At 43.8% G+C, this 21,852-nt stretch overlaps 1 protein-coding gene across 2 annotated transcripts in view; it reads right to left on the bottom strand.

Moving 5' to 3' along the window:
- Positions 1-21,852, bottom strand: part of usp40 (ubiquitin specific peptidase 40) — a 217,116-nt gene that overhangs the window by 90,834 nt on the left and 104,430 nt on the right. For both annotated transcript variants that reach the window (XM_069934087.1, XM_069934088.1), the window contains 3 exons: positions 9,333-9,455; positions 3,469-3,573; positions 2,024-2,131 (listed from right to left, as the gene is read on the bottom strand). In XM_069934087.1, the coding sequence (XP_069790188.1) occupies positions 2,024-2,131; positions 3,469-3,573; positions 9,333-9,455 (336 nt within the window). The remainder of the gene's footprint in view (positions 1-2,023; positions 2,132-3,468; positions 3,574-9,332; positions 9,456-21,852) is intronic.

Below are 21,852 nucleotides of genomic sequence, written 5' to 3'. Positions count from 1 at the left end.
AGGGGAGTTAAGTAGGCTAAGTGAGTCAATAGAGATAAGTTAAAGTGTGATTCTATTTTCATGTTCAAAGATAATTAAAAGCAACCTTTGTTTTAGTAACCCTTTGTCATGGTGCAAATCTATTGCGGCTGGGTTTTGGGGTCCTCTGGAATCGTAACAATAACAATTAACGAACAATGGTGGGAAGACGTGTCTGAATAGCATGATGGGAATTGTCAATGCCAGAAACATGCTGGTGAAATATAATTTCTTGCATCAGTTGTACCTCACACCACAAAAATTATACATCAAACCCAGAAATTTCAGAAATATGCTTTAGGTGTGGTGTGGAGTTTGGAATCTTTGTCCACTCCACCTGGCTGTGAACAAGGGTGAGATCCTCTGGGAAGATCTAGAGGACATTCTGAAAAAGTGGATTACAAAAGTGGATTTTCCACAGGATCCGGAGTTGTACCTTCTGGGGGACATTGGGGAAGTACAGTTTAGACTGTCCAAACACCAAATTCAGTTTGTGACGGTCACCTTGTTAGTAGCTAGGAAGTGTATAGCAGTTAGGTGGAAGTCCAACTTCCAGACAAATACTACACGATGGAATATGGAAGTGCAGTGTTGCATTCCCTTGGAAAAAATCACTTACAATTTAAAGAAGAGATGTAACACATTCAGTGAAGTGTGGCAACCCTATCTGAAGCATATAGGTGTGCAGATATAATTTACATTCCCCCACCCCCTGAAAGAGAGAGGAAACAATCTGTCCCGGCAGGTAAATGACTGAGTGTGAATTGGGGAATGTGGCTCAGACGATGTTTTTTTGCCCCCACCCATTTTTATTTAACATCTGGGGCTCTCCAGCCTTGAGGAGGATTGTTGATTTCACCATTATTTATGTGGTTTTTGTATTCTTATATTTGTATAATTGAGGGAATAGGGGATAGGGGAGGGGAGAGAGCAAGGGGGAATGGACTCTGTAAATCATATTGCGTGGGAAAAGAATCGTTTGTTGAATTTGCATGAGTCTTTGAAAATCAAAAATAAAATATTCAAAAAAAGAATGATATTTTTAACTGGTTCAAGTCCATCCACAGCGTAGCCTCTGTTAAAAGATCTAAAAAAAGTTCTCTCAGGTTTATGTTTTTCTAAATGTTTAGTAACATTTGGTGCTGCTATTGATGAGTTACAAGCAATAACTTCATTTGAGACAAGCAGTGATCATATAGCAACAAATAAATTTTAAAAATCAATGCTATTTTCATGTTCAGAAACCTAGTAAACATGTATATATGATCAAAGAAAGTCCAACACACTTTGCTTTGTGCTCAAGATGTGTTCTCAGAAGCAAGCAATAATGGAATCGCCACTAAAAGGAGTCATTAGAGCATTACATGGACAACAGATGTGTAGTGAGAAATGTGCTGACCACTGTATGGGGTTACCTATGAGCTAAAAGCCCTGAAAAAGATAGTTTATATAACCCAGTACATTACAGGCAAAACTCCTCCCCACCATCAAGAAAATCTATCATGTGGCTGCTTGAATTCCAGATAATGGGACTTTACTGTACCTTGTATACCAAGTTTCTATATTTTACAATACTCCCCTGGACCTGAACATTCATCGTGCAATGCCTGTCCTGGTTTAATCTATGAAAGTGCAACAACTTCCCTTGTCCAAATTAAATTCCATTCCTTTGGCCACTTTCCCCAATTCATCTAGATCCTGTTGTAATCCTAGAAAAGCTTCTCCATTGTCCATTAGACCACCATGGTAAACTTTATTAATGCACTAACTACATTATCATTCAAGTAGTTAAATAGTGATGACAAACAACAGTGGAACCAGCACCAATCGCTGCAGCACACCATGGGTCATGGACCTCCAATCTGAGTAACAACCCCCCCATATCATCCTCTGTCACCTGTCATCAACCACATTTTGTATCCAATTGGCCAGCTCACCTTGGATCTCTGAATTAACTGAAATGCTAAATTTCAATTTCCTTAGTAAATGAATTGTAGTTTCCTACCTTTCTTATGGATCCACACTGTTTGCGATACCTTTTGTTCCATGCAACACCAATTTTCTCCATCAATTTCTGGCCCAGCTGGTCGACCAGTATGCCATCAGGTCCTATCTAGTAAACAGATGGGAGAATGGATAGGAAAATACTTTTTTTTTAATTTCACCACACTGGAGGTGAGGGAGGAGGTGTATGTGGGTGAGGCCACAGGAAGAGGCAGAGGTTCGGGTCCAAGATGAGGTAGTGGTTCATTCACAGTCATGGGTGGTGGTAAAAGTTCAACAAAAACAAAGATTTCAGTCAAGCAGAAGCATGGATAAAGGTGGGGCAAAGCGCAGTTCTACAGGGTTGACGAAACACTACTGTTCCACGCAAATCGGGTCAAAAAACAACTCACTGGTAAGAAATCTCTGGAATGAGTCCCTTACTACAGTGTGGGGGGAAAAAAAAAGACTTGGTTTTGTATAGCACCTTTAATGCAGTAAGATAATTTCAAATTCTAACTAAAAAATAAAAACTCAATGCTGGTGGAAAAAAAAATTCACCACACAATTATTATTTTGGTAGATTGCCGAGACTACAGCAAAGTAATCCTAGTTACTCTGCTTAACAAAGTACTGTGTGGTTAATTAAGGTACAAGGTCGGGAGCAGCAAAGCATTCAAGCTGCTCTTTTCAAGTACAGAACCAGAAACAACATTGCATATGCTTCAGTTTCCAGGCAACTCATTATTTCAAAGCTGTTGGCATACTTGAAGCAGCATTAGAGTGAATTGCAGTAAAATATACATTTTACAGAAGTCGACATCAAGTAAAATTAACTAAATTTATTTTTAAATATAGGAGGATGACAGAGATTCAACCAACATCACAAGGCTTCCACCATCACTGGCCATGTCCTCTTCTCAGCAACCTTCAGGAAAAGATACAAAAGCCTGAAGTCCTGCCACCTCTAGGTTCAAGAACAGCATTTTTTTAAAACAGCAGCAAAAGGTTCTTGAACCGCCCTGCACCGTCCTTACCATATCTCTACTTTGGCCACCAAAGACCTGTCTTCTCTGGTGTCTCAGCATTTTTTTCTCATTACTATTTATTTTCAAATGTGAATAATTATTTTCCTTTCTTACTTATTTCCCCCCATCCCCCTCTTCTTATGTGTTGTGTTTTATGTACCTGGGAAATTGCTACAATATTTTCATGGCTTGTGTACATACGGTCATTCAATTGAACACACCCCAATCAGAAACTCTGAGTAATCTCCAGCATTGTGTATCCTATCTACTTAATTTACTTTAAAGAAATGTCAGAGAGCAATAAGTTAAACAACATAGGAATGTGATCAAACATTTTTTTAAATTCATTGTTTTTGTTTTGAATCATTACATTAAAAGGTTTATCTGAAAGTGCAGTCGCCCAAGATAAATACAGATTAGTCCGCATCCAATACAATACCTGGACTAGTATAGCTCTCAGAACTTCCAGGGGATCTCCTAGCTCCAACATGTTAGCCTCATTTATTGGATCTTTAGTTGAATGGGTCATAGCTTTACCTTCATCCTGAAATGATCAGAAATGAGTGAGGCTGAAGACAAAACATATTTTAACTTATGTGCCTTTATTGAACTACATATGGCACATATGTGCCCTTATTGAACTACATAAAGATTATAATAGTGAAAGTATTAAAGAAATGCCTGAGAATTCTGCAGGATTTGGGATTGAGGAATTATGCCTTTGGGTGGATAAAAGTAAAGTTGCTGTTTTTATTTGAAGTGGCATATAGAAAATTTAAGCAGAAAAATAATTTGAAACAAGACCAAATGAAGATAAAATAGTGGGGCATGGGGGCCAAGCTTTTCATACAACCTTTTGAATACATGGTAAGTTTTACAATTTCCTGCTCCATTTGACATACAGTTAGTGTATGGAGCACTCAAGTTTAATAAAGCCCACTGGAGGAACTTGGCAGGTCACACAGCATCCATAGGAGGTAAAGTTATATAACCAATATTTCTAACCTGAGCCCTTCTTCAAGGGATAAACAGAAAACAGGCAAGTACCCGAATAAAAAGGCTGGGGAGGAGGGAAGAAAAGGCAGAGAGAGGCCATAACTGGACAAGGATAGGAGGACAGAAGAGGAAAGATGAGAATTGGTTGGTGAGGGGGGTGGCTTTGTGAATGCAGAGCTGGAAGAAAGGAGACAGAGGGATAGAGGAAGGGGAGGGAGGGGCTAACAGAAACCAGAGAAGGATACCCAGAGATTGGAGGGTGCCCAGGCAGAATAGAAGATGTTGTTCCTCCAATTATCAGACCATGGACAGACACGTCAGCATAACAGTGGGTCATGGAATTGAAATGGATTCCCTCTGGGAGATTCCAACTTTTGCGGAGGACAGAGCTGAGATGCTCAACGAACGATCTCCCAGTTGCATCCAGTTTCTCTGATGTAGAAGAGGCCACAACGGGGGCACTGAATGCATATTCATAAGTGAGGTGTTGCTTTACTTGGAAGGACTGTTTGGAGCCCTGAAAGGTGGTGAGGGAGGAAGTGTGGGCACATTTGTTGCGGTACCAAGTGAAAGGAGGAGTGGATGAGGGAGTCACAGAGAGCTCCCTACAGAAGGTGGAGAAGGGAAGATGTGTCTGGTGGTGGGATCACATAGTAGGTGGCACAAATGGCAGAGGATGCTATATTATATGTGGTGATAAGTGCTTTAATGCACTGCATCTATTTTGGATCACAAGAGAAAGTGCAATATTTTCCAGTTAGAAAATGGCTATCAACTGTATTGAAACAAAATTAAGAATCTAAATATAAGTTTGTAAGAACTACCAGTTAATTCTTATAAATGCAATCAAAAATACTAATGCAATTCAAAAACAAAGGGAGAAACTGATGCTCAAAAAACAAAGAACACTATAGCCCAGAAAAAGCCTTTAGACCTGCTAGATCTGCAATCATGTTGAATTAACCCTAACCCAAATCCATCTGCCTGCACATGGTCTGCATCCTTACATTCCCTACCTGTACATGTTCCTGTGCAAAAGCTGCTTTAACATTACCGTTGTCTCTCAGTCTACTACCTCCGCTGACAGCACATACCAAGCAAACATCACTCTAAATATTTTTTTAATTACTTCATAAATCTCTGTCATCTGGTGTTTTAACATTTCCACCCTCAGAAAAAGACTATCTACCTATCTTTGTTTCCTATAGATGCTGAAAAGACCAGCTGAGTTCCTCCAGCATTTCAGTGTGTTTTTAACTACAATTACAGCGTCTGCAGACGTTCGTGTTTCACTCATCTACCTAATCTATGCCTTTTATAATTTTATACACTTTCATCAGGTCACCTCTCAGCTTCCAAACTCCTATATACAAAAAATCCAACTCTCTTTTAGCTGATATTTTAATCCTGACAGTAACTTAGTGAACTCCTTCAGCACCTTCTCACATCCTTTCTGTAATGTGGCAACCAGATGTACACACAATATTTCAAATGTAGTTTAATCAAAGTTTCATTCAGCTGTAACAAGGCTTGCCAACTTTTATACTCACTGCTCTAAATGATGAACTCAAGTATGCTGTATGCCTTCTCTACCACCTTTTTCACGTGTGTTGCCACTTTCAGGGAGCTATGGATGCACTCTAAGATCCATTAATACTTCAATCCTGCCAATTATCATGTACTTTTCTCTTACATTTAACCTCCTAAACCTCATACCTTATCAGATTAAATTCCATCTGCCATTTCTCTACCCAAATTTCTATCTGATCTATATCCCACTTCATCCTTTAATAACCTTCCTTACTATCCACACTTTTGCCCATTTTTGTGTCTCCTGCAAACAACAGAGGTCCCAGCACTGATCCCTATGGAACATCATAAGTCACACATCTCGAGTCAGAGAAAACTCCTCCACCACTACCCTTTTTTTTCTGGGGCTATCTAATCTACCAAAACACCATGAATGCCATGTGTCTTAATCCTTTGAATCAGCCTACCAAGAAGGATCTTCATTTGGCTACAGTTCATTTAGACAACATCCTCTATACTACCCTCTTCAATCTTTGTCTTCAACTCTTGAAAAAACTTAAATCAAGTTCATGTCACGAACTCGTTGACACAAAGTCTCATTGACTATCCCCAATAAATCCATTATTTTCCCAATGGAAGTAAATTCTATCCCAAAGAATCTTATCCGGTAATTTCCATGACATTGATGCAAATTACAAATTACAAATTACAAAGTCCGCGAAGCCAAGCCAAAGAAAGAATCTTTAATTTAATTTACAGGTTGACAGGTGATCTAAGCACATGTACTTAAAATTATAAAGGGGTTTAATAGTGTACATATATACACCGTGTATATTGTAACAGATTATGTTGTGTTTGCATTGCATATAGATATGTTTTTGGGAGATAAATTAAGGAAGGTTTTTAGTGTAGGTCACATACAAACACTTTATAACAGATTTTATTTAAAATACTGGAGCTCTTCTCATGCTAGACATGTTGGCCCCAGAACCTTTGCCAAAGCTCTGGAGAGTGCCCAATGGATTTTACAAAAAGGCAACAGATGAAAGAACTTGTCAGAGCCGCAGGCTATTTGGAGAAAACAGGCTTTCTCTCTGAGAGAGAGAAAATTCAGTTCAGCAGTTTTACAGTCAGCAGCAGCAGCTGGGACTGGAACAGGACAAGCTGGCAAGCTTGTGGAAAACCCCATTTAGAAGATGAGTTGTGAGTGCTTAGTTCAGCCTGGTCAAAGCCCTTATGGTTCATGCAAGAGGAGAGGACTGGCTGCCTAATGTTTCACTTGGAATAAGAGAAACATAAGGGAACTGAAAGAAAGAGGTTATCATCTGGAGAACCCTGAGGGTGCAAGTTTCTTCAGCAAGACACTGAAGTGGCTGATTAAAAAGGAATCAGTTGTGGGTACCCAGCGAACAATAAAACTCTCTCTGAAAACTGACAAGAACCTTCCTGAGCGTTAACCATTTACTTTTCAAGCACCAAAGCCTGGTGAATTTTATAAATGTTAAATTCTGTGCACAGAATAAGAATTGCTTGCAACCAGTAAATGTGGAGGAATGAGAAGTGAGATTGGACTGTAAATTAAAGAACTTTTCTGAACATACATTACATACACGTGCGCTTAGAATTAGAAGGGGGTTAAGTTAGGTTAGTTAAGTCAATAGTGATATGTTAAAGTGTGATTTTGTTTTCATGTTTAAAGATAATTAAAATCAACTTCTGTTTAAGTAACTATTTGTCTTGGTGAATATCTATTCCTGCTGGGGTTTGGGGTCCTCTGGGCTTGTAACAATATATCATGATGACCCTTAACAAGATGGCAAAACCTTTAAATTCAAGCTAAATATTTTAGGTAATGGCTTGAAGGAACAACTGCAAATCCTGTTTAACTTGGTGTTACAGGAAAAGAATGCATCAATACAATACCACCATGAAACTAGTGGAAGGGACAGAGTGTAATGATATGGTTCATTGTCTAATCAAGGTTGTCATGGTCATTCCAAAACACCATAGCAAACATGATTGGTTCACATCCAAGATATTATTTTTAAAAGATGGATTGAAAATTCGAAGGCCATTCTGAATAATGTTTAATTCCATGCTTTCCTCCAGATATCTCTGTAGAGACCTTTGATGTGGAAAAATAATATTGGTCAACACAAGTAACCCTCAAATTGGTGCAGATTTCAGGATTTCAATGTTTCCATTGTGAAATGCAACTGGACATCTAGGCCTTCCAGGTTCAGACAGCTGTTCAAAAGAACAATACTACTGCAGCAATGCAGAGCAACTCCAATACATTCCGGTAGATTCTGCAATGTTTCAACTGATTTTGAGCTTCATGGCACTTTCTCAAAGGGAAATGTAAAAAAAAGATCTATGGTAATCATCCCAACATCTAGGCAGAATTGGATTGTACTGAAACCTTTCAATGCAAAGGTGGTAGTAGTGGTGGTGACACGAATATATGCTTTGTGGTTATTAAGATAAAATATAGAGAAAACAAACTGAGTTGAATATGGCCACAACTTCCACTTGCAAAGAAATTCTGTCATTATCGACAGGGCTAAAACATCAGTGGGTACAATTGTTCTTTGAAGTACCATTCAGCACAGGCATAAAGTTAAAATTTGAACTGAACTTGACACAAACATGGCCAAACCAAACCCAACTCAAGCCAGGCAATAAGGACATGTTTCTATCTTATTAAAGAAACCTGACCTGAAAATGAATATAATCAGATCGCTTTAGGTTCAGGCCTGCTCTACAGGAAAGACTACTTGGTAACTTTCAGTGGGTTTCCCTTCAGGTATTGGCTCAAGGGGCCAATACCACCCCAAAAATCTGTCTATCTTGCTCACCTCATTTGTACTCCCTCTCCGTTCCCCAATGCATGGAGCCTCCTACATGGATTTACCATTTCCACAACAAGCCAAATACCAATAAGTTTATAGATTTAAAGAGTTTCTCTAATCAAACCAGAGGTCAATAAATGTCAATTCAATTCAAATCTGTCCTGAATCCTATACATGATTTGGACCAAGTAGCTGGGCTCTACTTTGTGGATTGTGTTAAGTCATTAGCACATGCAATATTCTTCAAGCGCATCAGGATGAAAAATGACAGTCTACTCATGGTACACCATGTTTCATGGGACATCCAAAACAAAACAAAATCCACAATTAACATCAACACAATATGACTAAACATCTAGTCTTCCAGTCGATGGAGCAACAATAGTAATAACTCTCCAAAATATTGTAGATAGTGAGTCATCTGAAGTTTCATTAGCATAGCACACCAAAGAATGTCGACCGAAGCTGTCAGATTGAAGTACAGACAAGTTGTCTTCCATCTGAATACCAGGATAGTCCTGACGAACAGAACTGAAAATTGATATACAACAACTGATCTAAAAGTGTAGGGTTATTTACTTCCAGAGCATTATTTTCTACTAGATGTTCTGAGCATTAATTAAATTTGTTCATAAGTTTTAAACAAATGACATTTAAAGACCATCTCATGGCTGACATTGAAAAATTGAAGGATTACAAGATATATATGCCATGCAGGTGGATGACAACACAATGACAATGGTGTAACAATGTTAAGAAGTGGAGTAAATAGCAAAGAAGAGACAAATAATCAAACCAGTTAAAATAAAACCCCTCACTTCTTGGGATAAATGGCACAGTATTTTACACAAATAGGTGGTGACATTCAATAATATTACCAAATACCACAAGTGCAATGAAATATTTTCTCGAATAAATGACTTACTGAAGAGAACCAGGTACCTAGATGGTCAATATCTTTGATATAGGCATGGTAATGGCCTCCATAGCAGCCTCCTTTGTGAATGATTACAGAAAAAAGTTCATAGTCAGTGCCTGGTAAGTTATCCTACAAGATAAAAGAAGAAAATTCGAGAGAGCTTAATTGTTTGCAGCTGTCTTTATTACCATTACATGTATTTATATTACACCTATAACAAAGTAAATTGTTGTATGATACCAAGCCTCTTGTCACACAAAGAGAAGGGATGTCCAAAGGCTGGCCTGTGATAACCATGAGGTGGGACATATGATTCTCCCCACCATCCCCTTTCCTCTTCAAGGATATGAACATGTAGGTGAGACTTCAGTTTAATATTCAAAATAAAAGGTGATATCCCCGGGCAATCCTTGGTAAATGTCAGCATTACTTAGACTGACATTTGTTAACGCACTCAAATGTCAGTTTAGTTTACATGCTGAAGCAATAGTATATCAGTGAATCCCAGTCATTTGACTCAGTGGTATGAGTGCTACCACTTTTCAAGACAGAAAACTTATTCAATAAGAAAGATTTAATTGAGGAAAGAAAATTTCCTTTTGTGGTGTGGGAGGAAATACTGAAAATGAAAGATAAAATTTATTCAATAGTTTTCAATCATTTAAGTTACCACTTTATGCCTAAACATGAACTACTTTAATGTTTTATAATAAAGCAACAACTCTCAATGCATTTATTTGGCATATTTAATGTCCTCCGAATGTTTCAAGTGCAGCACTTAACAAATTAAGTATAAGAAATGTTGCTTTGTGTACTCCTCAAACATATCCCACAAATGATTGACTCATCTGGTACAGGACTCACAGATAAGTACCAGTAAGATGATAAATATAGACCAAGGAAGAGGGAAAATGTCTCTTTTTTTCAGAGATGTTTACCTGAAGAACAGGATCAGGCATTTGTTTTACACCTCTGGTCTGGAACTCAGCTCTCACCCCTTCATCTCCTAGCCAAATCAAGAACAGTTTCCAACATTCTTCACAATTTTCACCAGCTCTAACAAAACTCCACAACCAGATACATATTCCCCTTTCCTTTCAGTATTTTAAAGGATTGCTCCCTTTGTAACTCCTCTTTCCACATTTCCTACTCCCTATCATATGGGATTTTCCCATCCAGGGACCCAATAGTCTTTCCAGGTAAGGCAGTTGGCCACTTGCACTTCGTCCAATTTAGTGCACTGTATTTAGTGTTCATAATCTAGCCTCCTCCACATTGAATAAACCGAACAGAAATTGGTTGATTGCTATCTGTGCTAAGTCTGCAGAAATGACCCAATGCTTCTGGTTGTCTGCCACTCTACTTCTCACTCTGACCTTTTTTTGTCTGTGGCTGCATGCATTATTATAACAAGGTCCAAAGCAATCTTGAAGAACAACACCTCATCTTCTCTGTGGGCACATGGTAACTTGCAGAACTCCATAATTAAATGTTCCAACAGGTCACTTTTGAGTGCTCTAATTCAGTTTCTCATTTTCTTTTTTTATGTATAGACTGATCTACTTGGCATGTCCGACATTTCATTACAGCAGTCCATCGTCCTCACAGGTTTTAAGGCAGCTAACATCATCCCAACACCAAAGAGATCGACATTAACAGGCGTCGATAATTACCACTGAGTGGCACTGACTTCCTCCATTATAAAATGCTTAGAGCATCTGGTAATGGAATGTATCAAAGCACACATCCCAAAGACTCTGGACGCATTTCAATTTATTACAGGCTGAACTGTGCCACTGACCATACTATAGCTTTGTCTCTCCACTCCACCCTGACTCACCTGGAGAACAATGCCTCATATGCCAGGCTGCTGTTCATTGACTTCAGCTCAACATTTAATACAATCATACCCTGATGACTGGTGGAAAAGCTGTCCTCGCTGGGACTTAAGACTTTTCTCTGTAACTTCCTACTTCCTAACTGAAAGGTCAGTCTGCCCAAGTTGGCAGCAGAACATCGAGCACCATCACGCTGAGCACTGGCTATCTCGGGGCTATGTGCTCAGCCTGCTCCTGTTCACAATATAAACACATGACTGCAATGCCAAATTCAGCTCCAACAGATGACACCACAGTAGTTGGCCTCATCAGCAACAATGATGTCAAAATACAGAGAACAGCTGGAAAATCTCATGAAATGGTGCAAGAATAACAATCTGAGTCTCAATGTGGGCAAGACAAAGGAGATCAGGAGGACCAGTGATGACTATCCTCCACTACACACTAATAACTTGGTGATAGAGAAAACAGAGAGCACCAAATGCCTCAGATTTCACTTGACCTATCATGGACACATTTCCTCACTCTTCTGGAAGGAGCAACAGTGACCACACTGCTGAAGGCTGAGGCAGGTAAGGCTACCAGCCACCATTCTTGTAACTTTCTACAGGAGCTCTATCGAGTGCATCCTGGCTGGCTGCATCACAGTCTGGTATGGTTGTTATAAAGCATCGGATTGGAGGTCAATCCACAGGACCCTAAAAGCGGCAGAGAGGATCACTGAAGTTTCCTGCCCACTCCCCCACCCCTAATTGATCTATTTTTTTTTAAAGAGAGTTTTCTTTTACATGTTTTTGCAACCCCGCACACAGCATCTTCCAGCTACTCCCCTTGGGAAAGAGATACAGAAGTATTAGAGCCAGATCCACTAGGCTGAGGAACAGCCTCTTCCCACAGGCAATGAGACTTCAGAATGACTGCTGATCTGCTAAAACAATTCCCCATGACTCTACTATTTATTAATAATATTAATTTTTAACATAGGTATATGACATGTATATAGATTCTGTGTATTTGTATCATTTGTCTGTATGTGTGTTATGTCTTTACGTGCGTTTGAACTGTTTCTGCACCATGGACCGGAGAACACTGTCCAATCTGGTTGTACTGTAATAATCAAATGATAAATAAACTTGAACTAGCAACACATTAAATAGACAAAGCAGCTTAACCTAATTTTAACTGACCCTTAAGTTATTTGATCTCTGAATGACCATCCCTCAATTCCTCTGTCACCTAAATAAATTAATTTTCTTTCTCCTCAGTTCTGAAGGTCTAGACACAAAACATTAATTGTTTCTCTTTCCATTGATGCTGCCTAACCTGCTGAGTGCAGAAGTTATTTGTTTTATATCTATTTAAAATGTTGCACTGAACTGTCTACATACAATGGGGAAGGAAACTGAATAAGTCACATTATAATAGTACAGTACTTGAAAAAAACCATGCCAAAATTGTTCTTGTTTCTAATTTCAGTAGATTAAACATTGATGAAAGAATTAAAGAACAAAAACACTTTAAAAAAAATTAAATCAATTAAAATTGCAGAGGTTTAAATTAGCTCAGAATGTTTGCCAAAATTTAAATGCTCTGTTGCTGGACCTGAATAGTTGTCAAAAATTTTTAACTTCCACATTCACTCATTTAGATACACGAAACCTAAACTTTTTGTAAGTGCTGCATTGTCAAATCCTGCCATTTTAATAAGCAAGTGCCAGCTTTTTCATGCAAAATCCTGTCACAAACTCCTTGTGCTGATGTATCACCCACAGCATGCATTATGGAAGTTCATCATAGTACCCTGTACTACTGAAAGCATTCTCAAGAATTTGCCATCGTTTCCATCTTAGTCACATCATCCTGAATTGGACCTATATTCCACACCCCCTCCCTACCCCTTCATCATCCAATGTCAAAAGCTCCCTACCTAACATAAGAACAAAAAATAGAAGCAAAAGTTGGCCATCCAGCCCATTGAGCCTGCTCTGCCATTCAATTGAATCATAGCTGATCTGATGACAGACTCATCTCCACCTACTTGCCTTTTCCCCCAAGTACCTTAATTCCCCTACTTTGTAAAAATCTATTCAACTTTATCATACATATATTCACTGAGGTAGGTTCCACTAGTTCAAATGGCAGCGAATTCCACAGAAAGCAGTTCCTCCTCATCTCTGTCCTATATCTATTACCCTGGACCTTGAGGCCACTTGCTTTAGTCCCCCCACAGATAGGAACAACTTATCTACCTCTATCACAGGGCTGGCCAACCTTGTTTAAGAGCCACATACGATAAATTTCAGCTGTTTGAGAGCTGCAGACATTTTACATAAATATTAGGAAATAGATGTATGTAATAATATTTATTCATGTATGTAGTTTTTAAACTGCTAATTTGTATTGGTTTCGATAATCAAAATGTACCCAACATATATATACTCTTGTAATAGTTGAATTTTATGGACCAAGTTTTAGGGCGAGGAATATTTTTGTAATAAAATTTGATTCATTTTCATGTTCGGCCTTTAAGAAATCGGGAGGCTCAGTTTACATATTTTGCTCGATGTCTGTGTTTGTATATGTTAACCATTGTTAATGCAAACCCAATCTCTTTGTATCATTATGTTTATTAATCTGGAACTTAATAAAAAGACTTAAAAAGAACCATTTTTAGGGTAAAATTTAGGGAAGATCGATTATTAAACACATGCAAATTCGTTCGAGGTGTCAGGAGCTCGGATGAGTGACTGGCAGGGACCAGGTGGTAAGTCCATATATGAGGTAACAGGAGCTCCAATGGATGGGTGAGAGGTCAGAACATGCAGTGGGTGGGAAACCACAACATCGGGAGCTCTGGAGGGCAGGCAGCCGGGGCATCGGGAGCGCGAATGGGAGAGTGGCCTGGATCATACTTACACTCTGCAACACGGCCACGCACACCACATTCACACAATTGCAAGCCACATTCACTAACACTACACAGCCAAAATACCTCTGCGAGCTACACATTTATATCATAGAGCCACATGTGGCTTGCAAGCCATGGTTTGCCCACCCGTGCTCAATCTTATCTATGCCTTTCATAATTCTATAGGTTTCTATAAGATCCCTCATCGTTCTTCTAAATTCAAGCGAGTATAGCCCCAGACAACTCGAGCTTTCCTAGGCTAACTCCCTCATCTCTGGAATCAACTTGGTGAACCTCCTCTGGACCACCTCCAAACCCAGAACATCCTTCCTCAAGTAAGGAGATCAGACCTGCATGCAGTACTCCAGATGCAGCCTCAGCAGTACTTCCCTGCTCTTAAATTCAATTCCTCTAGCAATGAAGGTCAACATTCTATTTGCCTTCTTGATAGCCTGCTACAGGATAAAGTGGTGACTCTCTGTCTGCCTTATTGTAGAAAAAAGTTAAAGAATTTCATGCATGTAACATTCTAAATGAAGTACAGGTACATATCCTTTTTTCAGGAGTAGACACCTGCCGTTGTTCAGAATCTTCCGGATTTCTGAATAATTTCTATTTCTGTCCCTTTAAGCCTGCCCACCCGAGTCAATGATGCGATCTCCACCCCCCCCACCGAGCCAGCTGCCATCTCTCTCCCACCCCCCTTTCACCTGCCCAAGTCATGTTGCCGACTCTCTCCCCACCTCACCCGCCCGAGTTGCGCTGTTGTCTCTCTCACCCAACTCTCACCTGCCCGAGTTACACTGTTGTCTCTCCCCCATGTACCACTGGCTAAATAATGATCTCCTATTACCGAAAGCCACACCCTGTTTTTCTAGCAACCACCCAATCAGCTGTGTGCCCACCCACAAGTCTGAGCATGCATTGGCTGGCCCCGGTCATTGGCCCCTGTTTTGCAAACCGGGAAACTCAGGCACTATCATTGGCTCCTGGTCAGCAGAGTGGGAGAGCGCTTTTTCTTACTCTCTTCCTCCCCTCCACGTGGCAATGCTCCTGCTCCCTGCCCAGATTGTGGTCGCTATGGTAGACTCTATCCACGAGGACTGCAGGTAATGGGGCACTGTGGTCCCTAAGGCTAGCCAGGGTATCCTGGTGTTCAGAGAGGACAGAGCAGAGCCACAGACCTCGTATTCCCCAGGGTGGGAGGCTGTGAAATCCCTGTGGGAAGCCCTGGTGCAAGGGCGCATATTCCCTCAAGGTCTAACACTCAGGAAATCCTCTTCTCTTGCCTTCCACTGCACTGAGCCCCTTCCTTCCCCAACAGGTCCCACGCTTTGGTGTGGGTCACCGCGAGCATGTAAATGCTTGTGTGAGTGGGTGCAGCAGGATAGCCATTGCACTGTTCTATTGTTTGACTGGTGATTTAATAAAGATCATTGGTGATTGTAATCTGAATCTTGGAGTTTGCTTTCTGCTGCACCCCACAAACCCTTCAATACAATACAATTGGCATAAATGAGCAGGGTGCAAAGAAAGCAACCCAGACAAGCAATCAATATGGATGGATATGTGGGAGCAACTAGTAGTGTTTGTGACCCGATCTGAGGTTGTGGCAGCAGTCACTACCACTTGTGTGACACTAGGAGTGTAGATGATGGTGGCCATATGGAACTGAGACACCCGTGGACAGGAAGGGACCCCCACACCCAAACCTGTCGTTCCCAGGTAGCCCGATGACGATCTGGGGTTTGGTCGACTGGCAGTGCAGCTGGCAGAACATGCCTAGCCAGTTGATTGTTCGCAGTACCTCAACCCACAGGGACAAGGACTGGGTGACCATGTGGCTATCCTCCTCCAGGACTTGGGATCTTCCCACTCCCCAGGGAGCCATGGGCAGGCTATATGGCTATTGTGTCACTTCTGAAGAGCCAGTGTGACATAGCTGCCGAGCTGCATCTGAAGAGCACTCGGGATGCCGAGCAGGTAAAGGCCATGGTCACCAAGTGGGCCATCACGTTGGACGCCCACTGGAGTGCCCCCGCCCAAGCAGGCTGCATGGAGTCCAAGTACATCCAGGCCTCATGCGAGTTGATCAAGGTGTAGCAACTCCAGTTGCCCACCAGAGCAGGTGACAGGTCGACCTGGCTTGAGGTCAGAGCCCTGGTTATGCGCAGTCCAGAACCTGAGGCTTGAGTGGGGGTGGCTGACGTGTGGCTGGAGGACCCAGAGATGGTCAAGCTGGAACATGAACCTCTGTTCACCTGCACCCCGGACAAGGTACAGGCTCGCCCAGTGACCATGTGATCCGGCACCCGTAATTACGCCCCCTCCCAGGGTACCCAAGCTGGAGACACCAGAGAAGGTCTGAGCAACCGGGGATGGACCACTGGGACACAGTCAAATGGGAGTACTCTGAGAAAGAGCTCACCATCCTGGCTTATAGGTACTGCTAATTGTCTGCCTGGCTACTGCAGCTGTGCGATGGTGGGGGCCCGTATCCATCTCTCACTGGGAAGCCAGTTCCATAACGTGCTGTGGGTACACCTCCAGGGAATAGCTGACAGGAACTCCTTCTGGAGCCAGATCACCACGGCAGTGTGGGCAAAATTCCCCTCACTCCTGGAGTGGAATCTCTCAGCCATCCCCAATGGCACATTGCATATGAGGGCACCCAGGTCATCAGGGAATGGGTCCTAATCACCGGCTTGTACAGCAATCAAACCCGCAACAGCCTCCCCAAAGATACCGAAATCACTCTAGCTCTCACAGGTCAACAATGCATGCCCTGACCCAAGGGGGGACAGTGTCCAGCAAGTCCATCCGGGAGGCCATTGCCATCCTGGAAGGGCTGAAGCACTTGGAGCTTGGTGTACTCCAGGGGAACTCTGCGCAGGTTAGCCGCTTGGAGGCCAGGCGCAGGGAGCCGCAAAAACCTCAGCCCAAGCACACCGAGGGAAGGGGACTATGGGAAGAGCTCCAAGGTGCAGACATCAGGAAGGAATTGATCCGCAAACTAGGGCAGACCAGCTTTGACCTCTCCGTCATTCATGTCCTCAACACCGCCACTCTATTTAATATGTAGCAGGAGGGCCACGAGAAGGCAGCGAAGAGGACTGCCCTACACACAGCACCAGTCATCCGCGCCTCCCTCATTCAAAATCCTCTCTCCGCTTCCAAGGCAGAGGAACCCATCTCATCCTCCACCCAACCACATAGAAAGGAGGCCAAGGATCCCAGCAGATCTGCTCAGCAGCCCAACCCCACCCGGGTGACCAGAGGCCATTCATTCCAGTGTGCGCACACTGGTACAAGGGTAACACACAGAAATGGCTGGTGCTAGTGGATACTGGTACCGAGCACACCGTCATCCCCAGCACCCCTGAGGTCCAGATAGAGGGGCTCGAGGGTGCAATTATCTCGGAAAAGGAGATAATCCTCTCTATCAGCAACTCCCCCACCCCCCCAACCTCCCGACCTTTCCTGGCTTTGGTGACAACCTCGACTGAGTGCATTATTGGCATGAATGTACTGAGGGGGCAGACACTCAAAACCAACAATGGAAAGTTTGCCTTTGGGGTCGCCTGGGCATCTATCGTGGTCAGGGCAGCAAAGTGGATACCCCTTATCATTCCCAACCTACCCTCTCCAGTCTCTAACCCCTAGTATCGGGTACCTGGAGGCACCACTGAGATAGCCCAAACAATCGAGGCACTATTTAACAAAGGAGTGGTAAGACCAGTAGTTTTCCCTTTCAACAGCGGTCTGGCCCGTCAAGAAGAAAGACGACTCATGGCAGATGAGAATAGACTACAGAAAGATTAACAAGGTCACCCCACCACTTGCCTCAGCTGTCCAGATGTGGTCACATTGGTCGAGGATATCTCAGGCAGAACCACTGCCGTGGTATGCAGTGATTGACCTCGCCAACACTTTCTTTTCTATTCCCCTATGCCCAGAGTTGTAAGATCAGTTTGCCTTCACATAGGCAGGAAGGCAATATACCTTTTGCCGAATTCCCCAGGGGTTTGTACACAGTCCCACCCTCTGCCACGGTTTCATAGCCTGAGATCTGCAGAATATTGCCCTTGCTCCAGACATCAATATAGTTCACTATAATGATAACGTCCTCATACAGGATCCCAGTGAGGACGCAGTAGCCCAAGCACTCAAGTTCCTCATCACGGGACTCCATAAGCGTGGCTGGGCCATCAACAGGGACAAAGACAAGGGCCCCAGCCAGTCTATCCTCTTCCTGGGCATAAAGTGGCATTCAGAACAGAGGGACATCCCGGAGATGGCTGTCTACCGCCGTACCCACCATCAAGTCCCAAACCCAGAGTTTTGTGGGCCTCCTGGGTTACTGGCACCAGCACATTCCCTACCTTGCCATGTTACTTCGCCCACTTTTCACTGTCTCCTGCAAGAATGCAAACTTCCACAAGGGACCTGACCAACAGGCAGCTTTTGAGGCAGTAAAGCAGGCTGTTGAGCACACCATTCCCCTAGCACCTCGCGAGCCTGGGATGCCCTTTGAGCTCTAGGTCTCCTCACTGACACCACTACTGAGTGGAGCCTCTGGCAAAGGCACAGAAGCTATAGAGCTCCACTCGAATTCTGGACCAAGTCCTTCCCCGGTACTGCCACAAGCTACACCCTATTAGAATGCCTGCTTCTCGCTTGCTACATGGTGCTCCTCAGCACAGAGCACCAGACTATGGGTAAAACCATCATCGGCCCCAGCTCCCCATCATGTGCTGGATCAAGTCCTTTGACATGACTCACAAAGTGGGACGTGCCCAGGAGGTGACCATCGTCAAATGGCACTGGTGCATCACCCACCGCACCAAGGCAGGCTTGGAGGGAATAAGCCAGCTTCATGAGCAGGTCATGGCCCTCCCCACCAGCAAGGAAGAGCCCCCTGAACTCCCCTCTGATAACTCCTCTCCCATTTCCTGGGAGTAGCCTTTCAACTTACTCACCAACCAGGATAGACAATATGCCTGATTTACAGGTGGCTGCAGCTGCTGTAAAAACGGTAGCCAGCTCTGACAGGCTGCAACCCTACACCTGGCGACAGGTAAGACTATCTGCAGAGGGTCAGGAGAGAAATCAAGTCAGCTGGTTGAACTGGTTGTTGTCACGTTACATCTGTACTGGCCAGGTACATATCTATACAGATTCTTGGGCCATAGCTAACGGGATGGCGGTTTGGATGCCTCACTGGCACGAAACTGGGTGGGAGATCCATAACCATCTACTGGCAGTTTTTTTGGGAACAGCCAAACAAAGAACCATCACGGTACACCACGTGGATGCCCACTCAAATCAGCATATTGTGGAGGCTGCCCACAATGCTGCCATCGACAAAGCGGTACAGATCTGCCCACGTCACCAGCATGGACCCTGACGCTCTTACACCTGGGCCCACTGTACGAGCAGTCACATGGGCACTGAAGTGACACGCCGCTGGGCAAGAGCCTCCGGCGTTCACCTCACCCAGGACGAGGCACGCATGAACAACTGCCCAACTTGCCAGCAGGTAAGACCAAGGGGGTGACTTGTGGGGCCTCCAGGGCACATCCGACGCAGCGTGGGAGCAAGCCAGGTCTAGCAAATAGATTACATTGCTCTCCTCCCCCACCCCCCACCCCCGCCAACAAACAAAGACCTATGTTCGACTATGGTCGATACATACTCAGGTGTCCTGCTTGCAGTGCCTTACACCAAGGCAAACCAAATCTACACCATACAGGGCCTGCCTCTCCTCCATCTTTGGTACCCCATGGTTGGTTCAGTCAGACCAAGGCTCTCATTTTACAGATACAAGGGTTCAGACTTGGGCATTTGAGATGGGGCTCATGTGGCTGCTACACATTCCCTCCCACCACAAGCATCAGGCCTCATCGAAAAGATGGACAGCCTCCTTAAGGAAAAGGTTAGTGCACTGATGCCTGACCACACACTAAAGTTTGGCTCAGCATGCTGAAGGACACAGTGAACCACTTAAATTCACGCCGGACAGTCCAGAGAGCCTCTCCCCTGTCCAGACACTTGACTCCACCGCTCTCGCACCACTCTTATGAGGTGACCTCATCCACGTGCCTGAAGAGTCTGGTAGGGTTTGAAGGCCATGTCAGCTGCCAAGGAAAGCCAAAATTATAGCATAGGGGCTAGGACCAGCTCATAGGTTACCATACAAGCAAGCTCACTACACAGGAGTAGCTACCGTCTCTCCGCATCAGACCCAAAACCGGTGCAGAGACTCGACCTGCCCCCTTTCCCTGACCGTGTTTGTTCTCTCCCCTCTCTTCTCCCTGCAGGGATCCATACCAGCCTAGATGGCCTGGAGACTCCCAAGAGATGAGGATGAGACAGATAAGGACACCTGGCTTCCAAACATCCTTATCCCTGTAGTGAAGTGCCTTCCATCATCATTTATCCATCCCGAAGACTCCAGCAACCTCTATCAGAAAGTCATCACCCAGAGACATTGCCTACAATGTGCAACCCTCTCTGCCACCAAGCAGCTTGGAACTTTTCTATGTAAATACTTGAACTGATTATGTGTGTGTGATGTCCTTTTGCTTTTGAACATTGTATGCTTGCTTGTGCCTTTTAATGTTTGATTGTATTTTATCTCTTGACCTGTTTATAGGCTCTCCCCAGTTAATGTGCATGTGTGCCTACCCTATAACCAGCCATCTCCTGTCTTTCTTTTCCAGGGCACCCCACCTCCATCATGGCGACGACTCCCTAGGGAACCCTCCAAACAGCACAACCCATGGAGTGGATTCCTACAGGCTAACCCTCAATTGGACTTCACCCTCGACTCTCCCTGGCTCTCGCTCTCTCAGGGCCCCAACTACACAGTCCTGGACCAGCAAGGCTACCCCAAAATGACCAGAAGATTAGCAACCAACAGTGCTGCAAATCACCAGAGAGGTAGATCATGGGTACCCCCATCAAAAGATCCATGATGGTAGAGAACTGCTCTACCAATAGCTCTGATTGGCAGCCCAGAACACACTCCACTCCTGGGCTCAGAGGAAAAGCCAGGTGGGAGCCGCTAAAATCACTTTTAATCTGTTCCCCCTACACTTTACCCCATCAGCACTCAAACTAAAGACTTTGGTAGGGAGGGGAAACTGGGGAGATGTTGCCATCACCAGTGCCCAGCTTGATCAGCCCACTACGGCTTTCGAGGGGGTGGAATGTACCGCTGGCCAATTAGTGATCTTCTTTTACAGAAAGCCACACCCCACTGTCCAGAAAACAACCAATCAGGTGCGTGCCTGCCCACAAGCTTGAGCACGCAATGCCATTGGTTGGTCCTGGTCCCCTGCTCGGCAGAGCGGAAAATTCAGGCACTATCATTGGCCCCTGCTCAGGAGAGCAGGACATGCTTAAGTCTGAGTGGGCTCTTTCTTGCACTCTTCCTCCCTTCCACATGTTGATGTTCCTGCTCCCTGCATGGATTGTGATTGCTGCAGTAGATGCCATCTGTGAGGACCGTGTGTATTGGGGTATTGTGCTCCCTAAGGTTAACAGGGTATCCTGGTGTATACAGATACCAGTGCAGAACCACAGTCCTCCGTATTTCCCAGGGTGGGAAGCTGTGAAAACCCTGTGAGAAGCCCTGACGCAAGGGCGCATATTCCCTCAGGGTATAACACTCAGGAAATCCTCTTCTCTTGCTTCACACTGCACTGAGCCCCTTCCTTCCCCTACAGGTCCCATGGTTCGGTGTGGGTCCGCGCGAGTGTGTGAGTGCTTGTGTGAG

Source organism: Narcine bancroftii, chromosome 4 (assembly GCF_036971445.1).
Source record: "Narcine bancroftii isolate sNarBan1 chromosome 4, sNarBan1.hap1, whole genome shotgun sequence".
NCBI classification, from domain to species: domain Eukaryota; kingdom Metazoa; phylum Chordata; class Chondrichthyes; order Torpediniformes; family Narcinidae; genus Narcine; species Narcine bancroftii.
This window is presented reverse-complemented; position numbering and strand designations above follow the sequence as displayed.